This window comes from Antennarius striatus, chromosome 13 (assembly GCF_040054535.1).
Source record: "Antennarius striatus isolate MH-2024 chromosome 13, ASM4005453v1, whole genome shotgun sequence".
Taxonomy (NCBI): Eukaryota; Metazoa; Chordata; class Actinopteri; order Lophiiformes; family Antennariidae; genus Antennarius; species Antennarius striatus.
The window spans coordinates 458,884-486,830 of NC_090788.1; the positions used below are offsets into that span (position 1 = coordinate 458,884).

A 27,947-nucleotide genomic window follows, 5' to 3' on the forward strand; every position below is an offset into this window, starting at 1 on the left:
TGTAGTTTGGTACCAGGTGTAGTTTAGTACAGGTGTAGTTTAGTACAGGTGTAGTTTAGTACAGGTGTAGTTTAGGACCAGGTTTAGTTTAGGACCAGGTTTAGTTTAGGACCAGGTGTAGTTTAGTACAGGTGTAGTTTAGGACCAGGTTTAGTTTAGGACCAGGTTTAGTTTAGGACCAGGTGTAGTTTAGTACCAGGTGTAGTTTAGTACCAGGTGTAGTTTAGTACCAGGTGTAGTTTAGTACAGGTGTAGTTTAGGACCAGGTTTAGTTTAGGACCAGGTGTAGTTTAGTACCAGGTGTAGTTTAGTACCAGGTGTAGTTTAGGACCAGGTGTAGTTTAGGACCAGGTGTAGTTTAGTACCAGGTGTAGTTTAGGACCAGGTTTTTGCACCAGACCAATGGTTTCTGATGGTTCTACAGGCTTATGCTAATCTATAGTTTAGGTTAAGGTTAGTTAGTTGGGTGAAGATTAGTTAGTTAGTTAGTTAGTTAGTTAGTTAGTTAGTTAGTTAGTTAGTTAGGGTTAGTTGGATGGCCCCGAAATGAAGTTACACCATGTATTTAGACTGTTGCTATGGAAACCGTTATCTTCATGCAACAACAGCTGATAGAAGTTTGTGTCTTAATTTTTGTTATTTTGTTTAGAGTTTTTTTAAAAAATTTTTTTTATTAATTTAAAATCTGACGGTGAACTTCATCCTGAAGGCGGGGCTTGTTGAGCGAAGAGGCGGGGCTTGTTGAGCCACGAGGCGGGGCCTCTGGATCCAGACGTGACCCATGAGGTCCGGCGACTCGGGTCCACGTTCCAAACAGAACCGCTGTGTCCCGTGGAGCTGGGACGTGGTGGAGTCCTGTGGGCCTTGAACGCATCGTTTTGCTCCTATCAGCTCAGACCTTTAAATAGCGCCGCGTCGCCTCCATGATGCTGTCAGACCAGCCGCTGGAATGCAGCACCAGGCTCTCAGCCTCTGATTGGATGTTATCAGAACGCGATCCGGCGGCTGGCTGACGGGATGACCTTTACGCTATCAGCCCGGGCGGGGCGGGGTGGGCGGGGCTGGACGGACTTTCCCTCACGCTCTGTTCACACCTTTGGTCTCTGGAGCCGAAGCCGAGCCCAGTTTATCAGCGTGGAGGCGTCTGCTCAGCGTCCGCCGCGTGAAGGACGGCGTTCTGAGCGTTAGCTGGCGTGCTAACGTAGCGCTGACATCAAAGCCAAACGACGGTGGCTTTGTCTGGACGTCAAACATCAGATGATGGATTCTGGTCGGCAGCAGAGACACCAAACATTCAGCGTCTGAGAGGTCAAGAGGTCGGTTGCTGTGCAGGCAGTGGGCGGAGCTTAAAGCGGGCAGCTAACCAATGAGGATCCTCCTCAGTCAGAAACGTTTCCACAGATGATCGTTCATGTCTGTTAGTCTGAGAGACGTGTCCGTTGTTTTACTGTTTGTTTCTGGTGAGTCACATGACCGGAGCGTCTAGCGCCACCTATGCTATGCTAACGCTAGCCGCGTATCCCAGCAGAGATGTCTGGGGTGCTAGCGTGTGATTGGGAGCTCATAAATCTGACGTGAGTGCTTTGCTGCGTCCAGCTGTGGGAACCGGGAGACGGGGGCTCCAGGTCAATCTGGGCTAAGCCCCCCTGGTGCCAGCGCCCCCCCACCCCCCGGACCCCAGGACCCCTGCCAGACCCGGGACAGTGCAGACCCGGGTCAAATACCCTGTTTGTCTACTGGGAGTAACACAAGAGGCAATGACATCAGGTAGCTGTCAGATCACGCTAACACTCGGTGCAGGGAACACGCCTTACGTGCGCCGGGTCTGGATCTCCTGAAGGCATCTGGATTTATTCTAAACGTGGAGGAGATCAATCTGGAGTCCAGCGTCTCACTGTGACAGAAAACAGACGAGAGCCGCTTAAATCCACAGGTTTGGTTTTACCTTGATGTTATTAGGATGAAGCAAATAAATGACAAAATGTCAGAATTATTCACACGGGGGGGGTTTACTGGACGCGCTCAAGGAGAGGGGCGGGGTTACCCACAATGCACTGCTGCTTAAAGTCAACAGTCCAGGTCCACACAGTGAAACAGTCCGGGTTCACCTCTAGAGGTGACATCGACTGAGGGCGGAGCCTCCAAACGAGAGGCCCTCATTGGCTCAGGTGAATGAGGTCATAGCCGGTGCGTCAGGCTGCTATCTGGTGAGCGGGTTGGAATGCGGCCCTGCTCCTCTGCGGTTCCTCTGACTCTTAATCTCCGCTGCTGCTTCCTGTTTGACGCCGAGACGTTGTCCCAGAGTGGGAACATTTCCCTTTTTACTCCTGCATTATTTCCTCCTCCTGCCCCCCCACACAGACAGAACCGGGGCCGCGATCAGAACTTAGAGCTGGTTCTAGTAGAGCTGGTTCTGGGGCTGGGCTCTTTGTCCCGTGTTCCCATTCCCCGGCTTTTCCACGTCGCCTCGGGTCTGCCGCGGCGCTCCTGAGGAAAAACAGACGCCTCCCCTCCTCCCCGCTGCCGGCTTTCTTCTCTTCCCCCACTTTTTTGCCCCTAGGGCTTTTTTTATGGCGGGGCTTCTAACGCCTGACCTCTGCCATGCATTAGCCTCACGCACGCGCCGGCGCGGCGCAGCGACCGGAGGAGAGGTTTGGTCGGCGTCTAAATCCACGTCTCCGCCAGGTTTCAGCAGCAATCACGCCGTTTCAGATTTATCCCCCGTCACCACGCATGTGTTCTCTAATCCAATCAAACGGCAGCAAATCATCCGGGCCTCGCCGCTGCGTCCCGTCTGCCGATCGTCCGGCTCGCCGCCGCCTCACGCGGGCGACACGCTGTAATTTGGGTCCGCATTTAGCTCATTTGCATGAGGAGCACGAACGGATCACGCCGGCGGTTTGCCCCCGTATAAATAACGGATGCCGGGAAGACGGGGAGTCGCTCGTTACCGCGGAGACGCCGCCGTCCGTGACTTTCCCAGAAGGTGACGTCAGTGTTTGGGCCGAGCTGCCATCTTGACTCCTGAACAGTTTCAGCTTCAGGAGACCGTCCCCGACGGGAAGAGGTTCTCCTTGACCCCCCCATCCGGGGGTCAAGACTCGACCGCACATTTAAAGAATTAGCGTGAAGCTAACGTCGCGTCCCTGCGTCTTTTTTAACTGTTAGAGCGCCGATGATCTTCAAGGAACCACGAGGAACCCGGGTCGGGCCTGGAACCGGGGGTCCGCTCCAACGGGACGGGTCCTGGGGTGGATCTGGAGATCGGTTCTGTTAAACATTTTCGCAATCTTAACAATATTAATAATATCAATAATGAACATTCCGTCTGTAAGAACCGCCGCAGAACGGTTCTGTTTTTTATCTCGACTCAGAAACCAGAGAAAAAATTTTTTAAACAATTTCTTCACGTTTAATCACTATTATTTTCCATTTTTAACATTTTTAATATTTTAATATTCTTAATTTTTAATGTTTTTAATATTTTAATATTTTAAATTTTTTATGTTTTTAATATTTTTTATTTTCAATATTTTAAATATTTTAATATTTTAAAGTTTTACTGTTTTTAATATTTTTACATTTTACAAAATATTTTCTCAATATATTTTGATACTTTTCATATTAATTTTTAAAAAAATATTCCTTTACTATAATAAAAAACAAACTGAGAACTGAGCGAGTGGACGTTCAGTCGTTCCTGATCGTAACACAAAACAAACTATTTTAGGTTATTTTCTATTGTTTACGTCAATTTAAAATTAATCCTAGAATCACCGTCGGGCCCTGGACCGGACGGGCTTCTGGTTCTGTTTTGTGGGGCGGCGGGACACGGACCGGCTCCACTTGGGCCTGAGGACGGCGTTGGCCGGCAGGACGCGGCGCTGAGGAGCTGCAGGACGCCAGACGCCCTGAGATGTAATTAAGATCATCAACTGTTGCTAGAAGTCTGGCACGAGATCCCCAAACAAAGGCAGATTGGTTTGGGGGGGGCGCCTCTGGTTGGCCGCCGCCCGCGTGCGAACGCCGTCCCCCCCACCCTAATTTTATTGCTTCGAATTAGCAGAACGAGCCGCCGTGTCTCCGGTCCGTTTTAACCAAATTTCACTCTTGAACGTCTCCAGACCTCCGACAGGACGGACGAGAGCACGCGAGATGACATCAAAGCCCCCGTCGCCATGACAACCGGCTCACCGCGTGACGACTGGTTGGTCGGACCGGGTTCTGTTTCGTTCTGGTCCTGGTTCTCCTCGGGACGGAGACCCCCGTCCCGCAGCGGGACGCTGGAGTTCACTCCAGTCGCAAAGGAGGCCATTCCAATTTAACTACTGCCCCCTGCCTGCAGGCTGGCGCTACTGCACAGGAACCGGGTTCTGGGCCCAAGAAGAGAATCGGTGAAGAACCGTAAATACTTTTCAGCTCCTTCAACACGTAGGGAAATATTAGTAGAAAAAATACCAGAACCAGAACTTGGATCAGGTTCTGGATCCGTGTGGACAGGAAACGTGTTCTGTTTGTCGTCATCAGAACCAGAAACAATCAGGGGAGATGATCCAGAACCGTTTCCAACAAATGATTTCAAACATTAAATTAAAATTAATCGTTGAATCGAACAGATGTTAAATGTCTTTCTACCCGACGGACGATTTGTTCCCACCTGATCGGTTATTTTCAATTATTTTACCGTCGTTAAAGATTTGAGAAACTGAGAAAAAACAGAAACCGAGTCGCTGAAGGAAAGAAGAATAAAACCAGGATTCAACCTGGACTGTTTCACTGCGTGAACCTGGACTGTTTCACTGTGTGAACCTGGACTGTTTCACTGCGTGAACCTGGACTGTTTCACTGCGTGAACCTGGACTGTTTCACTGTGTGAACCTGGACTGTTTCACCGTGTGAACCTGGACTGTTTCACTGCGTGAACCTGGACTGTTTCACTGCGTGAACCTGGACTGTTTCACTGCGTGAACCTGGACCGTTTCACTGTGTGAACCTGGACCGTTTCACTGTGTGAACCTGGACCGTTTCACTGCGTGAACCTGGACCGTTTCACTGCGTGAACCTGGACCGTTTCACTGCGTGAACCTGGACCGTTTCACTGCGTGAACCTGGACCGTTTCACTGCGTGAACCTGGACCGTTTCACTGCGTGAACCTGGACCGTTTCACTGCGTGAACCTGGACCGTTTCACTGCGTGAACCTGGACCGTTTCACTGCGTGAACCTGGACTGTTTCACTCTGTGAACCTGGACTGTTTCACTGTGTGAACCTGGACTGTTTCACTCTGTGAACCTGGACTGCTAGTGGTTTGTTTTTCTGGTCATGTGATCTCGATATTAAACGTTATAAATAGTGATTATTAAACCATAAAGTTTTATATTGTATATTTTATCTTCATAATATCAGTTTTTTAATCAATTTTAATTTTGTCCATTTTGAAGTTTAGATAAATATTAGCTGTTCATTAGCTTTAATTTCTAATTTCTTACATCCACAGTAAATTAAAAATTTAAAAATACATTTTTAAAATGACGGAGGTCAAAGGTCACAGAGGTCACTGTCTCTAAAATAGTAAATAAATAAAAATTTAATTTCCAGTATAAAGCCCAGGGTTCTGTCAAATTAGATTTGTTTGTTCTTCAACCTTTATGTTACAAATTTATCAATTGATGAAAAATTTTCTATACTAAAATTTTAATTTAATTAATCTTTCCCTCCATTAAACTTTTTTTTTTTTAAATCACAAAACAAAAGGACACAAAGAAATGAATAGTTTATTGAAAACAAATAGAAATAGACCAAATGTTTTAAAACTCCCCTTTAAGACTGCAGGCAATTATTTTAAATGGTTGTCATGGAGACATGTGATCGGTTCCTGTGTGATCGGTTCCCATGTGATCGGTTCCTGTGTGATCAGTTCCTGTGTGATCGGTTCCCGTGTGATCGGTTCCTGTGTGATCAGTTCCCATGTGATCGGTTCCTGTGTGATCAGTTCCTGTGTGATCGGTTCCCGTGTGATCGGTTCCTGTGTGATCAGTTCCCATGTGATTGGTTCCTGTGTGATCGGTTCCTGTGTGATCGGTTCCCGTGTGATCGGTTCCCATGTGATTGGTTCCTGTGTGATCGGTTCCTGTGTGATCAGTTCCCATGTGATTGGTTCCTGTGTGATTGGTTCCTGTGTGATCGGTTCCCGTGTGATCGGTTCCTGTGTGATCAGTTCCCATGTGATTGGTTCCTGTGTGATCGGTTCCGTGTGATCGGTTCCCGTGTGATCGGTTCCCGTGTGGAGCAGAACGATTAGCTAACCCGGGGTGGCGTCGTTGTTTGGATTAGGATTAGCGTTAAGCTGCCGTTAGCTAAACATTCCACCGTGATGCGTTCACTGCCCCCGACATGTGGGACGATCCAGCTCCAAACCCCACCCCCAGTGATGACTCTGTAGACGTTCTCCTGTTGCTCCTCCTGGCTGTGATGTCATAACCCCGCCCCCTGTGGGGCCCCGTGATAAGCCCCTCCCCCTGCGTTATAACTACTTGTGAGCAGGATTACGGCGTTTCGGAGCCCGTAATCCGTTTTAAACACACCCTCCTCTTCCTCCTCACGTCTGGGGGCCCGATCTCCACCTGTGGGCTTCCAGTCGCACGTGAGAACCCCCCCCACAGAGTGGCCCCGCCCGCCCCTCACGCGGTGGCGGTTTTATGGCGTCTCGTCCGTCTCGGCCCAATCCTACTCCTGCTGCAGATGGTTGACATTCCGGCTCGGGGCCGCGTCCTAAATCAGCTGGCAGCTCCCAGCAGCTGGGCCCCGGGCGGGGCCCCCGGGCGGGGCCCTGTCGTCGGGCGGAGCGCCGGCGATTCATGGCCCCCCCAGCCTGGGATAATAGCATCTCAGTCCGGCGGATTACATCACCGCCACGGAAATTCAATTTTGCGTCTTGTCGCTCTGGGGGCCACCGCCGGGGGCCCGCAATATTTACCCACCTTGTTTTCCCACCCGCCTCATTTCCCCATTCATGAAACGGAGCTGGAGGGGCCATAATGAGCAGAGGAGTTAGGGGGTGATGACGCCGCCATTCAGGGCCCGGGACAATCGGCCCCAGTGTTCCAGGTGAGGGCCCCCGGGGGCCGCCACACAAATCCTCTGTTACCTCCTCGCCTTTAAGACCTTGTTTCATTCGTGTTAGCAGCTCATAAATGGACGCCCACCGCCTCGCCAAAAACATGCCGAGGCCCCCCCATTTCATAAGACGCAATCTGCTGAGGGGCCCCAACCCCATAGAGGGGGCCCCAATCCGAGAGCAGCAGGTTAAAGAGAAGACAGCAGCTGATGGGGCGACCCCGGAAGAGTTCAGGAGGGAAAGTAGAGCCGACAGGAGGAGCTGGTAAAGAACGAGTTACGGTCTCACTGATGTTTGTATCCATCCGCCAACACGCTGTAAAGAACGAGATGCGGTCTCACTGATGTCGTATCCATCCACCGACAGATCGGACGTTTTTACAGAGTTCTCTAACATTCAGCGGGGGGGGGGGGGGGGGTCACATGATTCTTCTGGGGGACCCTCAGGGGCCCCGTTGACCCCTGGAGGGAATAAATCTTGTCTTCATTCCTGCTGCAGGAAGAGTTTTTTTCTCCTGTCGGTTGTGAAGATGAAACGTTTGTTGCTGTTGCCATGGAAACTTCCTCCACTGGTGAACTTTCATCCGACATAAATGAGAACACAGAAAACCAAACACTGTGATGATGTGATGAAGCAGAGGATCATGGGAGGAGAAATCACTGCTAGCTTGAATAAAAATCCGGTGAAATCCAAACGACTGTTAAAACTTTTTGACGCTTGTTGTCTTGAAATCAGCAGGAACAAAAAACAAAACAAATTCCTGATGAATTCATTCATAATTTATCACACCGGACGCTTTTTTTTTCATGCCTCTTTTTGATGTGATGCTAGCTAACGTGTTAGCGTTATTAGCTCAGCTTTATCTCCATTAATGACTCCATCCCTCTTAAACTGTTTGTGGGACGAGCTAACATCAGTTAGCGATGCGTTTAAGGACACGTTTAGAGACATCCCAGCTGATTGGCGTCTCACCTGCAGGGAGGACTTCCTGAAGATGAAGATGATGAAGCAGCAGCTCATCTTCATCGTGGTGGCGTTATGCAGGAGTCGGGTCCTCCGGGTTTTTTCCCACGAGCCTCAGAGACTAAAACCACAAATCAGTTGGGAGCAGAATCAGCAGGTTGTGTTTATGGTGCGGTTCCAACACGAGTCGTCCTCCCCCTGAGCCGCGTTCCTCCTCCTGCCTCCCATCCTTCCTTCAGGAGGAATTACTTTTTCTTGCATGTGGGGGGAGGAAAAAAAACGCGCTTCTTAAAAGTCTTATGAGTGAAAAGGATGTTACCTCATTAAAGCCGCGCTCGTAAATCTGTCTTCCTCCTCAGCCGCGCCGCCGAACATCTGGCCCCCGTGAGCCGAGGGCCCCGCCGCCGTGTCAGGGCCGCTGCCGCTGTCACATGGTGTCGGGTCACGGCTTGCCGTCCTATCGGATGTAGCGACGGGGGGGTCACCGGCGACGAGCAACGGTTGTGTCAAGGCGCTTTTTTTAATAATTTTTTAAAAAATGTATCTTTTTATAATTTTTAATTATATATTTATTTATTTTTAAAAATCTTCTTATTATAAGTATTTTTATTTTTTGTTTTTTTTAAATCTTTTTTTATTTTTTATCTTTTTTTTTAAATTATTTTTTAATTTAAATTTAAAATTTAAATTTATTATAACAGCGGCCGTCTGCGATGCCGGTTCATTCATTCATTTGTCCCTCCCCCCTGATGTCAAGCATCGCCTTCATTCCCATCTGTTTACAGGCAGAGGCTCCGCCCACATTTGGACACGCCTTCCACGTGCTTTGAATGCTACGCTACGATGCTACTGCTGTGTTAGCTGCATTGAATTTTTTCATTTCCTCCTCCTTTGATTGTGCAGCTGCTGCTCACTGCTACGCTAGCTGCTATACTAGCTGCTATACTAGCTGCTATACTAGCTGCTATACTAGCTGCTATACTAGCTGCTATACTAGCTGCTATACTAGCTGCTATACTAGCTGCTATGCTAGCTGCTATATTAGCTGCTACGCTAGCTGGACACATAAACAGTGTTTTTTGTGTTTTCAGCTCACAGACTTTAAACGTTTCAACGTGTCTTTATCGTTTTGACAGAATTAATAAAAGTGCAAACCGGCGCCGTTTGGCCCCGCCCCCCGTCCTGAGGCTGACCAGTCCCGTCACGTCGTAAAGCAGATTTATTTCCCCCCAGCACTGATTTATGACTGCGTTTGAAGTTTCTTCCGTCAGCTTGGATTCAGTCGTTTGACGTGACGGAAATTCAAAATTTGTTCGTGCAAAAAAAAAAACCCGTTAATTTATTCCATTCCGTTAAACTTCCTGGTCATGTGACGTTTAACCCTCGACGCTCCGCGTGTCGTGTTCCTCAAACATCTGCCGTATAAATAATACGATCCGTTCGGCTCCCGGAGCCTCTTCCTGTCGGAACCGGGCGTGGACGATCCCGTGGGCGTCGCGGCCCCCGCTCGCCGCTCCCACGCTCCCCCACAGCCCATCCATCAGGAGGGGGCGGGGCCTGACGGCGGCCCGTGATATACTGGGACCGGGCTTTAAGTCTGTGTTCAGGTCCGACCCTCCGTACGTGTAGACAGAAGCGCTGAGGCCGCGCCGACACACACCGCCAGACGCTTCCAATTAGAGTGTGTGTGTGTGTGTGTGTGTGTGTGTGTGTGTGTGTGTGTGTGTGTGTGTGTGTGTGTGTGTGTGTGTGTGTGTGTGTGTGTGTGTGTGTGTGTGTGTCAATGTGCCGAGGAGCGGTGGCCCCTGTGGAAACAATGGGCGGCATCAGGTCGGTTGGATGGTTGGTCGGTTGGATGGTTGGTCGGTTGGATGGTTGATCGGTTGGATGGTTGATCGGTTGGATGATTGGTCGGTTGGATCATTGGTCGGTTGGATGATTGGTTGGTTGGATGGTTGGTCGGTTGGATGATTGGTCGGTTGGATGATTGGTCGGTTGGATGGTTGATCGGTTGGATGATTGGTCGGTTGGATCATTGGTCGGTTGGATGATTGGTTGGTTGGATGGTTGGTCGGTTGGATGGTTGGTCGGTTGGATGATTGGTTGGTTGGATGGTTGGTCGGTTGGATGATTGGTCGGTTGGATCATTGGTCGGTTCGATGATTGGTCGGTTGGATGGTTGGTCGGTTGGATGGTTGGTCGGTTGGATGGTTGATCGGTTGGATGGTTGATCGGTTGGATGATTGGTCGGTTGGATCATTGGTCGGTTGGATGATTGGTTGGTTGGATGGTTGGTCGGTTGGATGATTGGTCGGTTGGATGATTGGTCGGTTGGATGGTTGATCGGTTGGATGATTGGTCGGTTGGATCATTGGTCGGTTGGATGATTGGTTGGTTGGATGGTTGGTCGGTTGGATGGTTGGTCGGTTGGATGATTGGTTGGTTGGATGGTTGGTCGGTTGGATGATTGGTCGGTTGGATCATTGGTCGGTTGGATGATTGGTCGGTTGGATGGTTGGTCGGTTGGATGGTTGGATGATTGGTTGGTTGGATGGTTGGTCGGTTGGATGATTGGTCGGTTGGATGGTTGGTCGGTTGGATGATTGGTCGGTCGAGCAGCAGCTGTTGAACCCTGTTTGTTTGTTTGTTTGTTTGTTTGTTTGTAAACACACGGTACACCGACACCACCAGCAGACGTTTTGGCATCAGGTGGTCACGTGACCTTTGACACGCGTGTTGAGGAGCTGTACCGTCTCCGTTGGGTTAGAGGCTAGCTGCTAGTAGCTGTTAGCTCAATGCTAAAGGCGTGTTAATGAATCGGCCAGTACCACCTTTAACGTCGGGGGGGGCTCATGCTGAAGTCCTGGGGACCCCCCCAGTCTCCTCCCACTTTGGCCATGTTTGTTTTTGGCCCCGCCCTGCCACAGTGGTAACCCCGCCCACATTCTGTTCGCCATCCAGTATCCGGTTTAGGCGTCACGTTTACACCCCATCAAGATTTATGGACCCATCAGAACCCCCCCCCGTTGGGCCCTGAGCCTGAGGGCGGAGCCAGAGAACGCCGGCCCCGCCCCAGAAGGCCATTTTGAGCGTTTGGAGGTTTCTGACCCGTCGCTGGTGGATGGATGTTGATGGAAACCATCCGACGTCTAACGGATGTGGATCCCAATCAGAACCAGATCCAACCGATCTGGATCCAGTTGATGTGAACGGTTCTGGAGCAGAAACCAGTTTGACCTAGAGGAGCTGTTGGTCCTGGGGGGCCGCGGGGGTGAAGACGTTTACTTCTTGTTCTTCGGTGAACCCCGTGGTGAGCGTCGGCTCTCTTGCGCCCCCCAGTGGACGCCGAGCGACGCTGAGCTCTTTGGGGGCGGGGCCATAAGCTCCTCCCTCTCCTGCAGACGTGGACGTCTCGTTAGCCGCTAACGTGGTTTCAATCTCTCCTTCGCGAACCGGTCGCGGCGTTAATCGCATCACGCGGCGAGCAGCGCCTCCAGGCCACGCCCCTCCTGTCGGCCCCTCCCACCGTGCCGCGCCTTCAAAGCGGCTGCTCGTCTGGCTCACGCCAAAACCAGTTAGCGCTGGTGGAGAGCAGACCGCCGCCACACAAAGGCAGCGCCGCTTTAATGTGATCACCGGCCAATCAGCTCCACGCAGCTGGAGCAGGGCCCCGCCCCCCCGCCGCCGCCGCCGAGGCCCCCAGGCCCCGAGCAGCGGCCCTAACCCAACTACCCCGTTGCAGACACACGGTTATTGTGTTTCATCTGCAGGAGATGGATCGCCCCCCCCCGCCACTGGTCATCAGCATCAGGGGGCGGAGCCTCAGAACACACGGCTGATTCGATTTGTCGGCTGGCAGAACAGAACAAACCCGTTTATCTGCTTTCTGGGGGTCCTGATCTTTATCTGCTGGTTTTTGAAGCCTCTTCATGAGGAGGAAGTAATCTGATTACCCTCAGAGGGCCCGCGGCCGCGAAGCAGGCCGGCAGCGGCGCTACAATTAGCAGCGTTAGCCGCTAATCGCGTTAGCGGCGCTCTGCTGTCCATCAAGAGGTCGCGTCCCAACCAGAGCCCATGGAAAATATTACCCAGAATTCCAAAGTTTCCAGGAGTTCTGATTTATTTCTAATAGAAACTCTGATGTTTGTTTGTTTGTTTGTTTGTTTGTTTGTGGGTTTTTTTTGATTTTCCAAAACTTTATTTAAACATGTTTTTAGTGAAAGATCCTCCCTAGACTTCCAGAAACTGATGACACAGAAACATTTTCAGTCACGCCTTAAAGATACTGGAAACATGACTCAGCATCCATCATCTTCATCATCTTCATCATCTTCATCATCTTCGTCTTCGTCGCTGAATTCTTGTGGTTTTTTTCTGAATCACTTTTTCATTTTCTCATGAAACTGAAAGCCTCTGAGAATAAAACTTTCCCGCCCGGCGCTGAACCCGTCGGGCGGTTCTGGGTTCGAATCCCTCGCCGCCTCCGCCGTCGCCGTGACGACGTTATCACACATTCCTCTGTTCTCACTGGGGTGTTTATTTGAGCCGGTCCGCCGCGGGGTCGACGCTTTGATGAACAACTGTAACTGCACCAGGACCCCCCCCCGTCCCATCCCGACCCCCCCCACCACCCAAACCATCTAAATGGGGCCATTCATGTGGCCTGCTGGGGTTATTTGTACCAGGCTTATCACCCCTGACCCCCACCAGCGCCTCCATCCTCCTCCAGCGCCCCCCCAGCCCCCCCCCAGCCCCCCCAGCCGGTGTGTCGGCCTATGAAAAGCCTTCCTCCTCGTCTTCCTCTCTCCTCTTCTCTCCAGCCGCTCCCTGATAAGGATGATGGATGGGGCAGAACTCTGGCTCCAGAGCAGCTTCCTGGGAGCTCAGATACTGGGGGGGGGGGGGCAGGAGGGGGAGCAGGGGGGTATTATGGAGGGGGGGGTTACTTGTTTTTACCCTCTGCTGCCAAAAAGGGGATAAAACTCTCTGTTGTGTCGCTCTGGAGGAAGTTTGATCCATCGATCGTTTCACCTAGTCGGCGATTTATAAAGAAACGATCATGTGACCCAACAGCCAATCAGGGTTGAGGTCCGAGAGGCGGGGCACGTTTGATTTCTGATCGGGTTCTGAGTCACTCTTGTGGAGATGCTTGCCTCGGTCACATGACCACCTCCTTAAAGGGGCCGCTCAGAATACGTTAGCGCTAAAGCTAGCACGTTGACCCCCAGCGGGGTCATCCATCCGTCGTTCATCCGGTCAGCTGCATCCGTGGCGGTTACCCCCGGTTACCCCCGGTTACCCCCCCCCCCCCCCCAGCACGGCTTAATGATTTGTTTGGGTTCCAAAGACAAGAATCCGACCAATCGGCCGTCGGCTAATCTGTGTTTACATCCCGCGCGGAGCGGCGTTCCATTATGAACGGGAGCAGATAGTGTTTCCCACGATGCATCACGGCCTCTCGACGAAGGTCATGAGGCCGCGGCTGTCGCTAACGGCTAACGCGGCTTGATGTTAGCGTTAGCTGTCAGACAGGTTGACATCAGCCCGCGCGCCTCGCTCCGTCCGTTAAATCAAACCCCGCCTCCTATCGGAGGGACGACTTTGATTTCCCAGAATTCCTCCATGACCCCATAAGGTGCGCCGGCGGCGTGATTTAGGGTGTTTATCCCAACTCGCTTAAACATTTACTTTTCAGCGTAAGGTGAAGCCGAGAAGAGGAATGTCTCCCCGGAGGATTTAGCGCCGTCTCTCCTCCGCGGCGCTGACGTTTACAAGACAAGACGCCCAAAGGAATCATGGGATACAGGACGGATGGCGTGCAAACGGGTTCTGGAAGGTCGCCGGCGGAAGTCGGGCGGCGTTGGGGTTTGATAGCACCGTCGCTTCCATTCCTCATTGCGGCACGTTGTTTTGATCCGGTTCCTCCTGGCGATGACCCACAATCCTTCACTGCAGCGGCTGCGCGGCGTTGGCGGCGGCGGCGGTTTGACTTACGATCCGTTTACGCTTCAGGAAGGAGGATAAATAAATGAACCTTCACCCCTTAATGCTCGTCTTCACTCCTCCGGGACGTTTTAATGCTGCCTTCGTCTCCATTCTAACTTTTCTTGCCCCCCCATTGCCCCCCCCATCGCCCCGCCCCCCACCCCCCCACACTGAGCTGTCCCGCGTTAAGCCTTGATAATATCCAACACCTTGAGCTTCTTAAGGGCCTGAGGTTCCAGAGGAATTACTCCGCTGGATGTTAAGTGCAGGACGAGGGTTTCTGGGTGGGGGGGGTCACTGTGGGGGGGTCAGAACTGTAATTAAGCCCCTGATTGCTTTAAAGGACCCGGAGGATCACATGTTTTGGTTTAATGGAGGAGACGTGTTCAGTCCCAGGAACCTGAAATAGCCTCGCTGCTGTTATGATGGGGGGGTCATGTTGGGGGGGGTCCCCGGTAATGGAGGGTTTAGCTGAGCCTCATTACAACATGTGGAGGAAAAAGGTCAAGCATGATTAGTGAGCGCCTTAATGGGGTAATGTTGCCTCTGCCGGGGCTTTCCTGTCGGGCGTCTGGCGCTAATGCCGACTAGCAGGGCTAGCCGCTAATGACGCCGGCGTCGCTAAACGCAAACAAAACCAACAATCTGTTTGTTCGTTTACAAAAAAACACCAGAATGAATGAGAAGCTACGACTAAACCAGGTGTAAGGTCAAAATTAGCTTAGCTTAGCTTGGCGCCTAGAAAATAACCCCCAACCAACTAGAGCGGTCTGGCGGTACTCGTCAGTGAATCCAGGTGATGTTCAGCTTCGTTATCCCATCGGTGGTGTTGCCATGGCGACCTGTTGCTTTCTGCTGACTCAGCGTTGGGTTTCCGGTCGGATGCTAACGCGGTTAAACCGTCTGAGTGCGACCGGAGGGCGTTTCAGTCTGATCCGATTACGATGCCATCAGCCGTAATGGATGACTCGTGCCGTAGCCCCGCCCCCTCCCTCTGCCGGGGGCGGGGCTCTGTGTGACGGATGCAGCGTCCACCGACGGATGCCCGGCCTTATCTGCTCTGCAGGGGGGCAGGGTGTGTGTGTGTGGGGGGGGGGGGGGGTTGTCCTCGCCACAGTCGGGTTGGCGGCGGTGGGACGAGTGGGTGGTGGTGGTGGTGGATGGAAGGCCAAAATAGATAGAGGTAGAAATACGACCTTATAAGGTTATACATTATAAATTATATACGGCCTATAAAGGAGCAGCAATTAAAGCTCTTTCACCACTAATCAATCGATCAATAGATCAATCGATCGATCCAAAGCTGCTCTGATTACTCACTGCGTGTTTCAGAAGAAGTCTTTTAAATTTAAAAGTATTTAATAAATGTCTATAACGTCCGCAGACATCAGGAGGAAACAAACCGCCTTAGCGTCTGCTGGTTACCTGGTTGCCATGGAAACGAACACTAGAATGCAGGTGAAACAGGCCACGCCTCCTCCTCATCTCCTCTTTTCTAACTTTCTCCTTTAGCATCGCTAACCTGGAAGAGAAGTAACTTCCTGTTTATGAGAGGAGGAGGAGCGATCAGACGAAGGGGCGTCAACCATTGGACGAAGAGAATGGGCGTGGTCAGAAGCGATGACGAGGTGAGAGTGAGACCGGACCAATCAGAGACCTCCCTGGGTCTCACCTTCATCCCCTCTGCAGCCAGCTTTGTTAGCATGGCTATTGTGATTAGCATGTGTGTTAGCATGGTCGCTCTGAGCGTGATAATTGTTATTGATCATGTATGCATGATCACTGTTAGCATGTTAGCACACTGTGTTTGGATATTGTCACTGTGCTAGACATCATTAGCACCCTGTTAGCGTACCCACATCATCATTCAGTCCTGCCTCACTGCATCACGCTGCTGCACAGCTAGCGTGGCTAGCGCTGGCGCTAACTCTCCCCCAGTGTTTGTTGAAGGTTAGCGCGCCGCCGCTCCGTTCTGTGGTGTTTACAGGAAGTTATTAGAAATAAAGGAGGAAACGTCAGAGAGAACATTTTTGTGAAAGAATTAAACAAACAGTCGTCGAGAGCGACCGGCTGCCGTGGCAACGAGCCAGCGTCAAGCAAACAGACGGGGGCTGCTCACCTCCTCAAGGGGGGGTGGGGGGGCGACAGGACGTGTCTAAAACAAACTGAATGGATTCATCATCTGGTAGCGGTCGGACCGCATCACAGGCCGCCGCCGCCACCGCCACCGCCTCCGTTCCTCCAGCTGGGCTGATCGGATGGCCTTCAGTCGGATGGCCTTCAGTCGGATGGCCTTCAGTCGGATGGCCTTCAGTCGGATGGCTTCAGTCGGATGGCTTCAGTCGGATGCCTTCAGTCGGATGCATTCAGTCGGATGGCTTCAGTCGGATGCATTCAGTCGGATGCCTTCAGTCGGATGGCCTTCAGTCGGATGCCTTCAGTCGGATGCATTCAGTCGGATGCCTTCAGTCGGATGGCTTCAGTCGGATGCCTTCAGTCGGATGCATTCAGTCGGATGGCTTCAGTCGGATGGCTTCAGTCGGATGGCCTTCAGTCGGATGGCGTCCTCCTCTATCTCGGGGGAACATGGAAGCCGTGTGACCCCCCAATGATTTATCAGCACCCCCCCAGTCAAAGGAACTGGCTGGTATGTGGAACCCCCCCCAGCTATTAGCCCCCCCGTGGAGGGAGATAAGAGAAAAATGAAAATGAAGAGAGACGTCAGGTTCTCTTCTCTGATTGGCCGCTGAGCTTAAGAGGTTTGTTATCACCGACGGAGACGATGGAAGTTCATCTACGGGACGTGACTGATGTGTGTGTGTGTGTGTGTGTGTGTGTGTGTGTGTGTGTGTGTGTGTGTGTGTGTGTCTGTGTGTGTGTGTGTGTGTGTGTGTGTCTGTGTGTGTGTGTGTGTGTGTGTCTGTGTGTGTGTGTGTGTGTGTGTGTGTGTGTGTGTGTGTGTCTGTGTGTGTGTGTGTGTGTGTGTGTGTGTGTGTGTGTGTGTGTGTGTGTGTGTGTGTGTGTCTGTGTGTGTCTGTGTGTGTGTGTGTGTGTGTGTCTGTGTGTGTGTGTGTGTGTGTGTGTGTGTGTGTGTGTGTGTGTCTGTGTGTGTGTGTGTGTGTGTGTGTGTGTGTGTGTGTGTGTGTGTGTGTGTGTGTGTCTGTGTGTGTCTGTGTGTGTGTGTGTGTGTGTGTGTGTGTCTGTGTGTGTGTGTGTGTGTCTGTGTGTGTGTGTCTGTGTGTGTGTGTGTCTGTGTGTGTGTGTGTCTGTGTGTGTGTGTGTGTGTGTGTCTGTGTGTGTGTGTGTGTGTCTGTGTGTGTGTGTGTCTTGACTGATGTGGAGTCACGCTAGAATGCGGTCAGTCCATTCGTATCCGGGGGGGCGGGGACTCCAACATGTCTGCTGCTGGTTCTCATTCAGTCACATGACCCCCCCAGCCCCCCCGGGTCAGCCTGACCCGCGTTGGCCCCGCCCTGAATCCTGTTAAAGCAGGAGAATAAACAGATTGTAGCGTTAGCGTTAGCTGGCGTTTGTTCTGGGATGCTGGAGGCAGACTCGTCGTCATGACGACTGAATGTTGTGAATGACGTCAGAGGGGGGGTTGGCCCTGTGGGTCACCGGTTCGGATCCAGACCCGTTATGAAGCTGGTTACCGTGGTTACCGTGTTCTGATGGGTTTGATGAAGTCGATGAAGAGCTTGTAGCTCCTCCTCTTCCTCCCCCACTTCCTCTTCCTGGTTTCAGACCTGAACTCCTCCTCGCCGTTGGACTTGATGAACATCGTGTCGCGGTTCTTCGTCTGTCTCCTGATTGGCCGGCGGCGGCCCTGGGTGGAGACGGCGCCAGTAAACGCTCCGGGCCTCAAACCGTCTGTCTGGCGGCAGTGATGCATCGCCCCCCCCCCCTCTGTTTACCGGCACAAGAATGTTAATTTCACGTCCACGTGAGCGAGCACTTAAAATAGAGGGGGGGCCGGGGGGGTCCAGGTGGGGCTCCTTAATGTTTGTAATGATCCAATTGGAGGTGGATCTGGTGAATATTGCTCAGTGTTTAGTCTAGCCATCACCACGGTGACGAAGAGTCTGGGTGGGGGGCGGAGGTGGAGGGGGGGCGGGGGTCAGAGTAGTTAGTGGTGTTGTGGGTCAGAGAGGACGACACCGCTAAAAATAACCCCCCCATGGATAAAAATACCCCCAGCAGGCTCCACAGGGCAACAGGAGACCAGATTTAAAAATCTGAGATTCAGGATTAATCTCAAATCTCAGATTTAAATAAACTCAGAATAATCCAGGATTTCCTGAGACGTTCAGGAAACGACGGTTTTCAGACAAACGTGGAGAAAAAAAGATGTAGAATAGATTAAAAGAGACGATTTGTTTACCTGAGAAACGTTTCGTTACCGATAAACAAGTAAATAATCCCTGAGAAACGCCAGATTAACCTTTATTTATGTTATTTATCTTTATCATTATCTTTATTGTTATTTCTATTTATTCACATTCTAGATGTAACAAACCTCCATCAGCTTCCATTGGTAACGACTGTTAGCCACTAGCTAACGTTAGCTAGCAGCAACGTTAGCTGATGGGAGCGGATGTACGTACTTTACACCAGCTACGCTAACATTAGCTAAGAAACATTCTACTACGTTAAGTTAGCAAGTAGCCACGTTAGCTGATGGATGTATTTTACATTTGTGTTAGCTACTAGCTAACACACGTGATGCTGGACGTCATGTGATCCATCATGTGACCTCCTTGGGTAGGAACAGAACCCCTTCACCAGACCCCTCCTCCCCCCTTACTTCAGAGTCAGTCACGCCTCATTGGTCGAGCTGTTTACAGAATGATTGAACCAATCAGCTGCTCCCGTGTGGCTGGCGGCTGATTGGGCGGGGCTTATTAAACACCTCTATCTCAGGTCACGGATGGACGGCTGTGGATCGGCCTCATGAAGCTCCACCTCCTGCCGACCCACCCCTGATGGAGACTCCCTGCAGGGGGCAGCGTCGTCTCCACCCCCCCCTCCAGAACCTGGATCCAGACTAGAACCTGGACCCGGTGTGGATCTGGATCCGCTCCGTTCCCTCCTGACCGATCCTGAATGATCCCGTTCTGATCTAGATTCCATCTGATCTCCGGGTTCCAGAGGAAACGTCTCTGCTCTGGAGGACGTGGGCGTCGACCTGCTGACATCCTGCTCTGATTGGTTCACACGGGTTCTACCTGGACCAGATCGCTCAGGAGGGGTGGGTCTTCTTCAGCCTCTCAGTGAACCTTCAGATGGACTCACAGGTCGTTTCCAGGAGTTGTACATCACCGCTAACGGACCGGCGGACCGCTAACGGACCGCTAACGGACCGCTAACGGACCGGCGGATCGCTAACGGACCGCTAACGGACCGCTAACGGACCGGCGGACCGCTAACGGACCGGCGGACCGCTAACGGACCGCTAACGGACCGGCGGATCGCTAACGGACCGCTAACGGACCGCTAACGGACCGGCGGATCGCTAACGGACCGCTAACGGACCGGCGGACCGCTAACGGACTGGCGGACCGCTATCGGACTGGCGGCCCGCCCCCTAGTGGACGGCGGCGGCCATGACGCAGAGCACGTTAAACTTTGTTTTCACTAGAACCAAAGAAAAGCGACGAATCATCAGGTTCCTGTGGGATTTAATCCCGACGGCCGTTAGAGCCCGAACGACCCCGAAGGAGGAGGGAACCAATCAATAATCAATGACAGAACCTTATCTGAACGACCAGGTTGACTAATCAAAGCGATGAGCCCCCTCCCTCCCTAAACCAGAAGAGACGCGACCACATGATGATGGTTTGGGGTTTTAAACGGAGCCAGAAAAGAGAAACGTCTTCAGATTTGTCTCAACTTTATTGATTCGTCCGCCGACGAACAAAACAACAACCAGGATGTTTGTTTGTTTGTTTGTTTGTTTGTTTGTTGTGACACGTTAGCATCCAAAGCTACAATCCCATCGGATGCTAACGGATGCTAACGCTCACCCATCGGATGCTAACGGCGCTGAGCGATCGGACGGCTCCTGCCCCTTTGCCCCGGCCCCCCCGCCCCGTCACCGGCCCCGCCCATCCATCTCCCGCTATCAGCTGCTCCCTGCTGCCGTTGCTCTCGGGGGTCACGGGGGGTTGTTTACTCGGGGGCCCGTCGTCTGATAGCCCGTGTCGGACGAGGCCCCCCACCCCGCCCCCCCGTCTTAACCTGCGCCGCTATCAGCCGACTCCGACCTCGTCTCTTAAAGGAACACTTCCCCTGGACACGAGGGGGGGGCGGCTGATAGGCGCTGCCTCCATCCGTCAGGGGGGGGCCTCGTGACGGACGGCTGACGGGTTCAAATACATCCCCTGACCCCGGATCGGGGGCCGTCACCCGTTAGGTTCACGCCCCCCCCCGGTTCAGGGAGAACGTCTATTTAAATACTTCATGAATCAAGCTAATGCTAGCCTGTTTCAGCTAGCTAACGCTAACATGCTAGCCTGTTGAGACGGCTAAAGGCTGGTGATGATGTCATACCTGTGGGGGTGTAGGAGGCTAATCGTAGCCTGATAACACGATGCTAACCAGCTGACTTGTGCTAGCGTCCTAGCTAACATGCTAATGCTGCTGGTTCTAGCTGTGGTTGTTTACATGTTTACCCATCTGTGGTGTAAACAAATGCATTTAACGGAGGTCGTTTCCATGGTGACACACGACACGTGTGTTTAGTGGCAGGAAGTGATGTCATAGCGACAGGAAGTGTGTTAGCGGTTTGGATGGTCAATAATCCAAGGGGGAGGGGGCGGGGTCAACCACCTGATCAACGGGGAGGAAATGAGCGAAGCAGCATAACGGGAGGGCAGGAGGGTCGGGGGGCTTTAGGTGGGGTAATATGTGTGTGGGGGGGTCCGGGGGCGGGGGGTTGAAGTCACAGATTCTAAATCAGGCCCTTGGCCCCTAACAGAAGCCCAGTATGACCAGCAGAACAAAGAGGGCGGCGGTGGCCCCCACCAATTAACATTCCAGCTGCCTCTATGAGCCGCCGGCCCCGCCCCCCCACTCACACCTCGTAAAAGTCACAAACATCAATTCTTCAAACCATAACTGTCATTATAATCCCATTAAAAACAACCCACTGGGCAGTTTACAGTGAACACCGGGGCAAGTGTGCGGCTGGGCGGGGGGGGCGGGGCCACCGAATGGGATCGGTTATCGAACGTGATTCGACGTGATCGCGGCGCCTTTCAGACTCTCCTTCCTGGAGGAAAAGCGAAACGTGACGTCGGACGGTTTGTGGCCACTAGAGGGCAGACAAACACCGGGACGCGTGGCGTTAGCCGCTAGCGGCTGGTTAGCCCGCTCCTCCGGTTCCGGGGCGTCCCTGGTTCTCCTGCCTCCTTCAGACCCCCCAGGGGTTTCTGTGGGTTCTGCTCAGCTGAACCACGTTTGGTTCATTAAATATCAACACGAAATTAAACCTGAAGCACTGTTTGATTTTAGTTTTTCTGTTTCCATGGTTACCAGTTCTTCATTCTGCTGGTCTGAATTCTGTGCACTAGATATACATACATGTATATAATGTATATATACATATATACACTACATACATGTATGTATACACACACACATATATATATATATATACATGTATATATACTGTATATATACTGTGTGTGTATATATATGTATATATATATGTATATATATATACATATATATGTATATATATACACATATATATGTGTATATATATATATATATATGTGTGTGTATATATATATATATATATATATATATATATATATATATATACAGTCCGCCCTCACGCATTCGTGCATCAACGCTCACGACTTCACCTCATTGTGGATTTTTGGTAGGCAGTCACGTGACACCGTACTCTCATTCTATTGGCTGACAGCATCAGGAAGTGTTCTACGTTCTGTGAGTCTCTGACTTCTGTGAGACACAAAGTGTTTTAAACAGTCTGTCAGAGAGTTTAAAGGAAATACAGATAGAAGGTGGTTTAATATCAGAATGGGGGGGTCAGAAACGTTTACATTCACTTTAAAAATGAGACAATTAGTTTGTTGCTATCGTGGAATTCGTTAATCGCGTGGAACACATTAACCACGAGGAACGAAGGATCACTGTAAACACAATCTGATCAATCTGGTCAAACTGTCATGACGTCATCACGAAGACATCAGTACTTACTCGTCTCTGACAGGACGTGAGGCTCCAATCAGACTCCGGTGGAGTCGTGTCGGTCTGCGGGGCTGCTGCCGCGGTGACCCCGCATGGCCCCACCATGAGGACTCATAGTGAGGAGTGTGGCGCCCCCCAGCGGCCGGTTCAGGCCCAGCAGACAGAGCGGCAGCATTCACAGTGAAAAGTCACTTCCTGCAGCTGTGATGACAACTGGAATAAATTTATTATCGATTCAATGATGATGAAGTTATCAGGAAATAAATCAGATGAAGGTAAAGATCCAACCGCTGCCCCTTTAGGGTCAACGTTCAATGTTCACAACCTCTCTTCTTCCCATCCTTCAGTTCGGTATCCGTGGAAACCAGATCCATAGCACAAGCAGCAGAAAGGGAAACTGATTCTAGCGTGTTAGCAGGATGCTAGCACAGGTTAGCACCCTGCTATCAGACCACAGTGAGTGTGATTAACGTTCAATTTTAAAGAAATGTTCATTTTTGCGACAGCAGGGCGTCACTGGCTGTCGGGTGGGGGAGGGGCGGGAGGTCAGGGGGCGGGGCGATCGGCTGGTTGAGGTCGTAGGTGACCGGTGTGATGTCATGTCTGTTTAGCGCTGATGAGGACCACCTGGATGTTCCTGCGGGCCATCTCTCTGGACATCTGGCACCAGGAGCAGGGGTAGCAGAAGAAGGAGCAGACGCAGTCCCGGCACAGCGTCCCCTGCAGGACAGAGAAAGGAACCCCGTCACCACCCGGTCCACCTGGACGCCCCCACAGGTAGGAGCTCTGACCCCCCCAAACGCTGTCCAGGACCCCCTACGGGCTCTGGACCAGGCTCTGCTTCTGGTTCTGCTCCAGGGGCCTCACAGCTGAAGATGACTGGCTGATCAGTCGTCCAATCAGATGGCTCCGTTCTCTAATTCTCATTCAGGTATTTCAGTGGTTCTACAGGAACCGGTCCGACTACTTTCACTAGTTTCACTCTTACAGGTTGAACTACTCGTGATTCTGGTTCTGATCAACTTCAGGAAGTCAGATCAGAAATAAATTCACTGATCAGTATAAAACAGAAGCTGTTTGTAGTTTAATGTTTTAAATTAATTCTGAATTTATTGTTCTTGACATTTAAAATAAGTTATATATATATACACACACACACATATGTATGTATGTGTATATATATATATACATATATATAACATATGTATGTATGTGTATATATATATACATATATATAACATATGTATGTATGTGTATGTATATATACATATCTATACAGTATATACATATGTATGTATGTATGTAATATTAATTATAATAATTTCAATATTTTAATTTTTTATTTTAATTTAATTTTAATTTTAATTTAATTTTTTAATTTAATTTTAATTTAATTTTAATTTTGATTTTGTTTTTTTTAACTAGTAATTATTTTTCAAATCTGAAGATTCTGAATTATTTTTATCATTAATTCCTTATATGTGTGAAATTTTTGTTTGTTTTCTGACGCGGTGACGTCATGTTCATGTGGGCGGGGCCTCACCCGGATGCCGTAGCGCTGCCTCATGGACACCCTCATGGCCAGGCTGGCGGCGGGGATGAGGGACGGCAGGTAGTCCAGCAGGGGGAGACAGAGACACTCTCCGTACTTCCTGCTGGTCCTGCAGGCGAAGCAGGGCAGGCACCAGAAGGCAAAGCAACCTGTAAACAACAACAAACAAACAAACAGGTCAACATCCCGCAGGAGGCGGGGCTAACAGATGAAGTAATCAGATTACAAGCTCCTTACACTCGGGCGTGTTTTGGGTGCAGTCACAAATCCCGGACCCCCACTCCTGGGAGTCCTGGGCCTCCATGACGGGCTGCGGCTGCGTGACGACCATCGTCGACGACATCACGGCGCCTGGAAGAGGGGGTGGAGCCAAACGCGTTCAAACAGGAAGTTGTTTCTCTTCGCCGCAGCGTTTCATTCGCTTTCAGGACATTTGAATATTCTAACTTCTTAAAATCAAACGTTCAGTATCATCAATGGGGGGCAGGAGGCTGGAGCCCCCCGGCACTCTGATCCTAGCCCCACCCCCTCTCTGCTCATGGACAGCCCCTTGTTTCTGATTGGATGAAACCGTTTCATCCTCTGAGGCCCAGAAATGGCGGAGCTTCTCACCGTTTTCTCGTCGTTGGCGTCGATTGGAACTCGATTTATTGATTATTGGCGATCAGGAGCCAATAAAGAAACGTAATCCAGCTAATAACCCTACTTTCAGGTCATATATTTATAATCTGATTACATTTTTGAATTTCCCGCTTTGTGATCATTGGCGTATCTATCTGGCAACACGCCCGACCTGACGGTCCGTCTCACCCAACAGCAGAAACCCAGAAGCTAATGCTAATGCTAGCAGTGGTGTTGGAAGCCTCACCTGTCTGCGAGCGGCGGCGCCGGCGTCCTGATGACTGACGGCTGCTCACGTCTGCTCACAAATACCTGCAGAGGAGAAACGTCTCAGGACCAACCGGACAAACAGGTCTGCCCCGCCCCCGCTAGCGCCGCCGCGCTAGCACCTGGGGCTAAAAATAGGACGGCGGTCATTTCATCAACGCCATTGGTTCTGGTCTGAGATCTGATCTGTTGATCATTGATTCTGATTAAAACCAGCTAAACCACCTCAAGCCCCGCCCCCAAATCAACCTGTAAACACACCTGTCAGTCAGGTGTGACGTGTGGTGGAGAAGGCCACGCCCACCTGGCTGTGTGAACAGTTTGAGGTTAAAAATAAGATCAGCTGACGATTAAAGCCCAGCTTTAACAGAACGTTTCCCCCTGGGGGGGCGGGGGCGGGGGCGCTGAGCTGCTTTTTCTTCCTGTGTTTTCTGCTGACTGGACGGCTTTCGTCTGACCTTTGACCCAGATCCCTGACCTCCATATTTGGAGCAGGCCGTGCCTGTTCCAGCCCCCCCCCATGACCTGGCATCCAGTTCCAGTCGGCTTGACGACCTCCGCTAACAGGAACGAGGTTTCGTGTCAGAGAACACGTGACCTCCTGTCCTTCATGGAACCAGACCCCCCCTGGTCAGGTCCTACCAGGTCTCAGGTGGACCCAAACGGGTCGGGGGGGGGTGACAGTAATATTTGTTCTAAATAACCAGGACTGATAGAAACCAGGAAGACGTTTATCGTTCTGATTATCAGCTGGTCGGGTCGGTTCATCGGCCGCCGCCGCCACCGGCGTCTGGACGTCTGGACGTCTGGACGTCTGGACGTCTGGGACAGAGGAAGACTCTCCAACGGAAACCCAGAAGTGAGGTTGTCATAGCAACCAGTGGCTGGTTTGGGTCATGTTCAACAGTCTGATTGGCTCCTGGAACGTCAACAAGAGCGTTGTTGAAGGTGTTGGGTTCTCGACCCGCGGGCGGCGGCCTCGCCCGGCTGCTGCTGGGAAAACTGGATCCTCAGGAACGGACGGGGGTCCAGCAGGTAAACCGACTGAACCGACGCATCAGGTAAACCGACTGAACCGACGCATCAGGTAAACCGACTGAACCGACGGCGGGTCAGGGGTCCGACCAGAGCAAACAGAAGGCGAGCTCACAGTAAATATAACTCCGACTTTTGTTCCCGAGGCGGGGGGAAGAGTTCAGCGGGAAAAACCAGGTCAGAAGAGTCGCCTCCTGAACCCCCGCGTCATGACTCAGGCAGGTGCAGCGTGACGCCGACAAAACTCTGTCTTTGGTTCTGAGTAAGGAGGAAAGGTTTTCCTCTGGAACAGGAGACGCTCGTCGTCCTCTCCTGCTCCGACGCGGTCCGGTCCGGTCCGGTCCGGTCCGGTCCAGACAGCGTCACAACTTTCACGTGTCAACCACCGTCGTAATGTGAATAGCACAGGCCACACCCCACAGGGGTCATAAACTGGCCACACCCCACAGGGGTCATAAACTGACCACACCCCACAGGGGTGGTAAAGTGGACCAGACACCGTCGGAACTGAAGAATCCTCCTGATGAACCCAGAACCTTCCTCACGTCCGGTGAACCGACTCATCAGCTCTGGGTGAGCCGGTGGTGTTACTGCTGCTGGCCACCGGGGGGAGCTGCTCACACTACATCCTGTTACTCAGTATAGATGAAGTCTTTTTACATCCAAAGAAATGCAGGTGAAATTAGCGTGAATGCTAACTCAGTCCTGACGGCTAAAGGCTGGAGGGGGCGGGGCAACAAGTGAACAAACACCTGATGTTTGTTTACATCATGTTTTCCTGACGACACTAAAATGAAACCAGAGGATTTCCTGGAGAGGAGGGGGGGTGAAGCCAGGTTGGACCTGAGCCTGGTGCCCCCCCCCCCCGCCCCTTAAGTGTACTTTGCCCCCTTGAAGCTGATTTAAAGCAGGGCTGGCATGAAGGGGGGGTCAGATGGAGTTAACCGAGCTGAGACGAGGGGAACTGGTTCCTCTGCTCCGTTACTTTAGTAATCTGATTACTAATTAATATTTTTGACGCCTGAAGTTTTTGATTTACTCCGTTTTATTTTTACGCCGCCGGTTCATCTGATCTGGATTCAGCCTCAGGATTATTTAATCCAAAGGTTTTAATCTTCATTTTGTTCCTGCAGAAAAAAAAAAACGGTGAGTTTTTTTTTAATGTTAAACATTTTAAACTGAGTTTAATTTAAACTTTAAAGTATAAAATAAACATTGGGTGAAACTTGAACTCATTTAGCATTAGCATTTAGCATTAGCCTTTAGCATTAGTAGCAGCACATGAACTTTTTTATCTCCTGACAGGAAGTACTTTTCGTCTGACCTGGGGGAGACGATGGAGGGCAGCAGAACGGCCCCTGGTCCGGGTGGGACCCCTACTTCGTCTGGACCCCCGTGCCCCACACCCCCTGTGAAGACCCCCCCGAGCCATCCAGACTCTTTCCTCACTGCAGCGCGACTCATTCGTGGAGGATGGGCGGGGGCCCAGGTGGAGGTGGACTCCCTGGCGGTGTGGCCCCCCCTGTCCCTGCGGGACAGAACTGGGGGTGGAGAACCCGCTGAGGTTCTGCTGGAGCCCAGCAGGACGACCACTGAGGACACAGAGACATACAGACAGGAAGTGGTGGTTCGTGTCCGGGTGTCCGGCTGTCGCCCCTCCTGCGGGAAGTCCCGGGGGCCCCGGGGGGGCCGGGGTGTCAGGGGGGTCAGGGCCCCGATGCTCCCGGTCATCGCTGAGATGTAGGCAGCTGTCGTTGGTTCCATTCCCCACGGGTTGGAAAGGGGTCACAAGGGGTCACACAGATCACACAGGGTCATAGGGGTCACACGAGGTTGCATGGGGTCATGGGGGGGGTCACACTGGGTCCTACGGGTCCAGGATGAGTCGCTGTCTTGTTTTGTGATTGATGAAACTGTTGTAAATATGAATCGATCCCTGTTCAATAAACAGTTATTGATCATCAGTCGATCACAACTCCGTCTGCTTCAGGTCCATGTCTGACCTTTAACCTCCAGTGACCTCTGATCACTGGAGCCAATCACAGCTGGCTTACACCAGACAAGTGTTGGGTTGTGGGTGTGGTTTTGTTGGGGTTGTGGGTGTGGTTTTGTTGGGGTTGTGGGTGTGGTTTTGTTGGGGTTGTGGGTGTGGTTTTGCTGGGGTTGTGGGTGTGGTTTTGCTGGGGTTGT

General features: G+C 51.4%; 1 protein-coding gene and 1 long non-coding RNA gene across 3 annotated transcripts; one reads left to right on the forward strand and one right to left on the reverse strand.

The window, feature by feature from the left end:
* The first annotated feature begins 1,099 nt into the window (after positions 1–1,099).
* Positions 1,100–27,721, forward strand: LOC137606694 (uncharacterized). 2 transcript variants are annotated; one of them, XR_011037897.1, is made up of 4 exons: positions 1,100–1,933; positions 15,578–15,693; positions 22,894–23,059; positions 27,063–27,721. It is a non-coding gene; the product is annotated as an uncharacterized lncRNA (long non-coding RNA). The 2 variants fall into 2 exon arrangements; XR_011037896.1 differs by lacking the exons at positions 1,100–1,933; positions 15,578–15,693; positions 22,894–23,059 and adding an exon at positions 25,006–26,903.
* On the reverse strand, positions 22,084–24,836 carry LOC137606692 (cornifelin homolog B-like). Its single transcript, XM_068332074.1, has 4 exons — positions 24,703–24,836; positions 24,072–24,185; positions 23,826–23,983; positions 22,084–23,002 (listed from the first exon to the last, which is right to left on the reverse strand). The coding sequence occupies exons 2-4, from the start codon at positions 24,175–24,177 to the stop codon at positions 22,880–22,882; spliced, it is 387 nt and encodes a 128-aa protein (XP_068188175.1). The 5' UTR covers positions 24,178–24,185; positions 24,703–24,836; the 3' UTR covers positions 22,084–22,879.
* Positions 27,722–27,947: the final 226 nt, after the last annotated feature.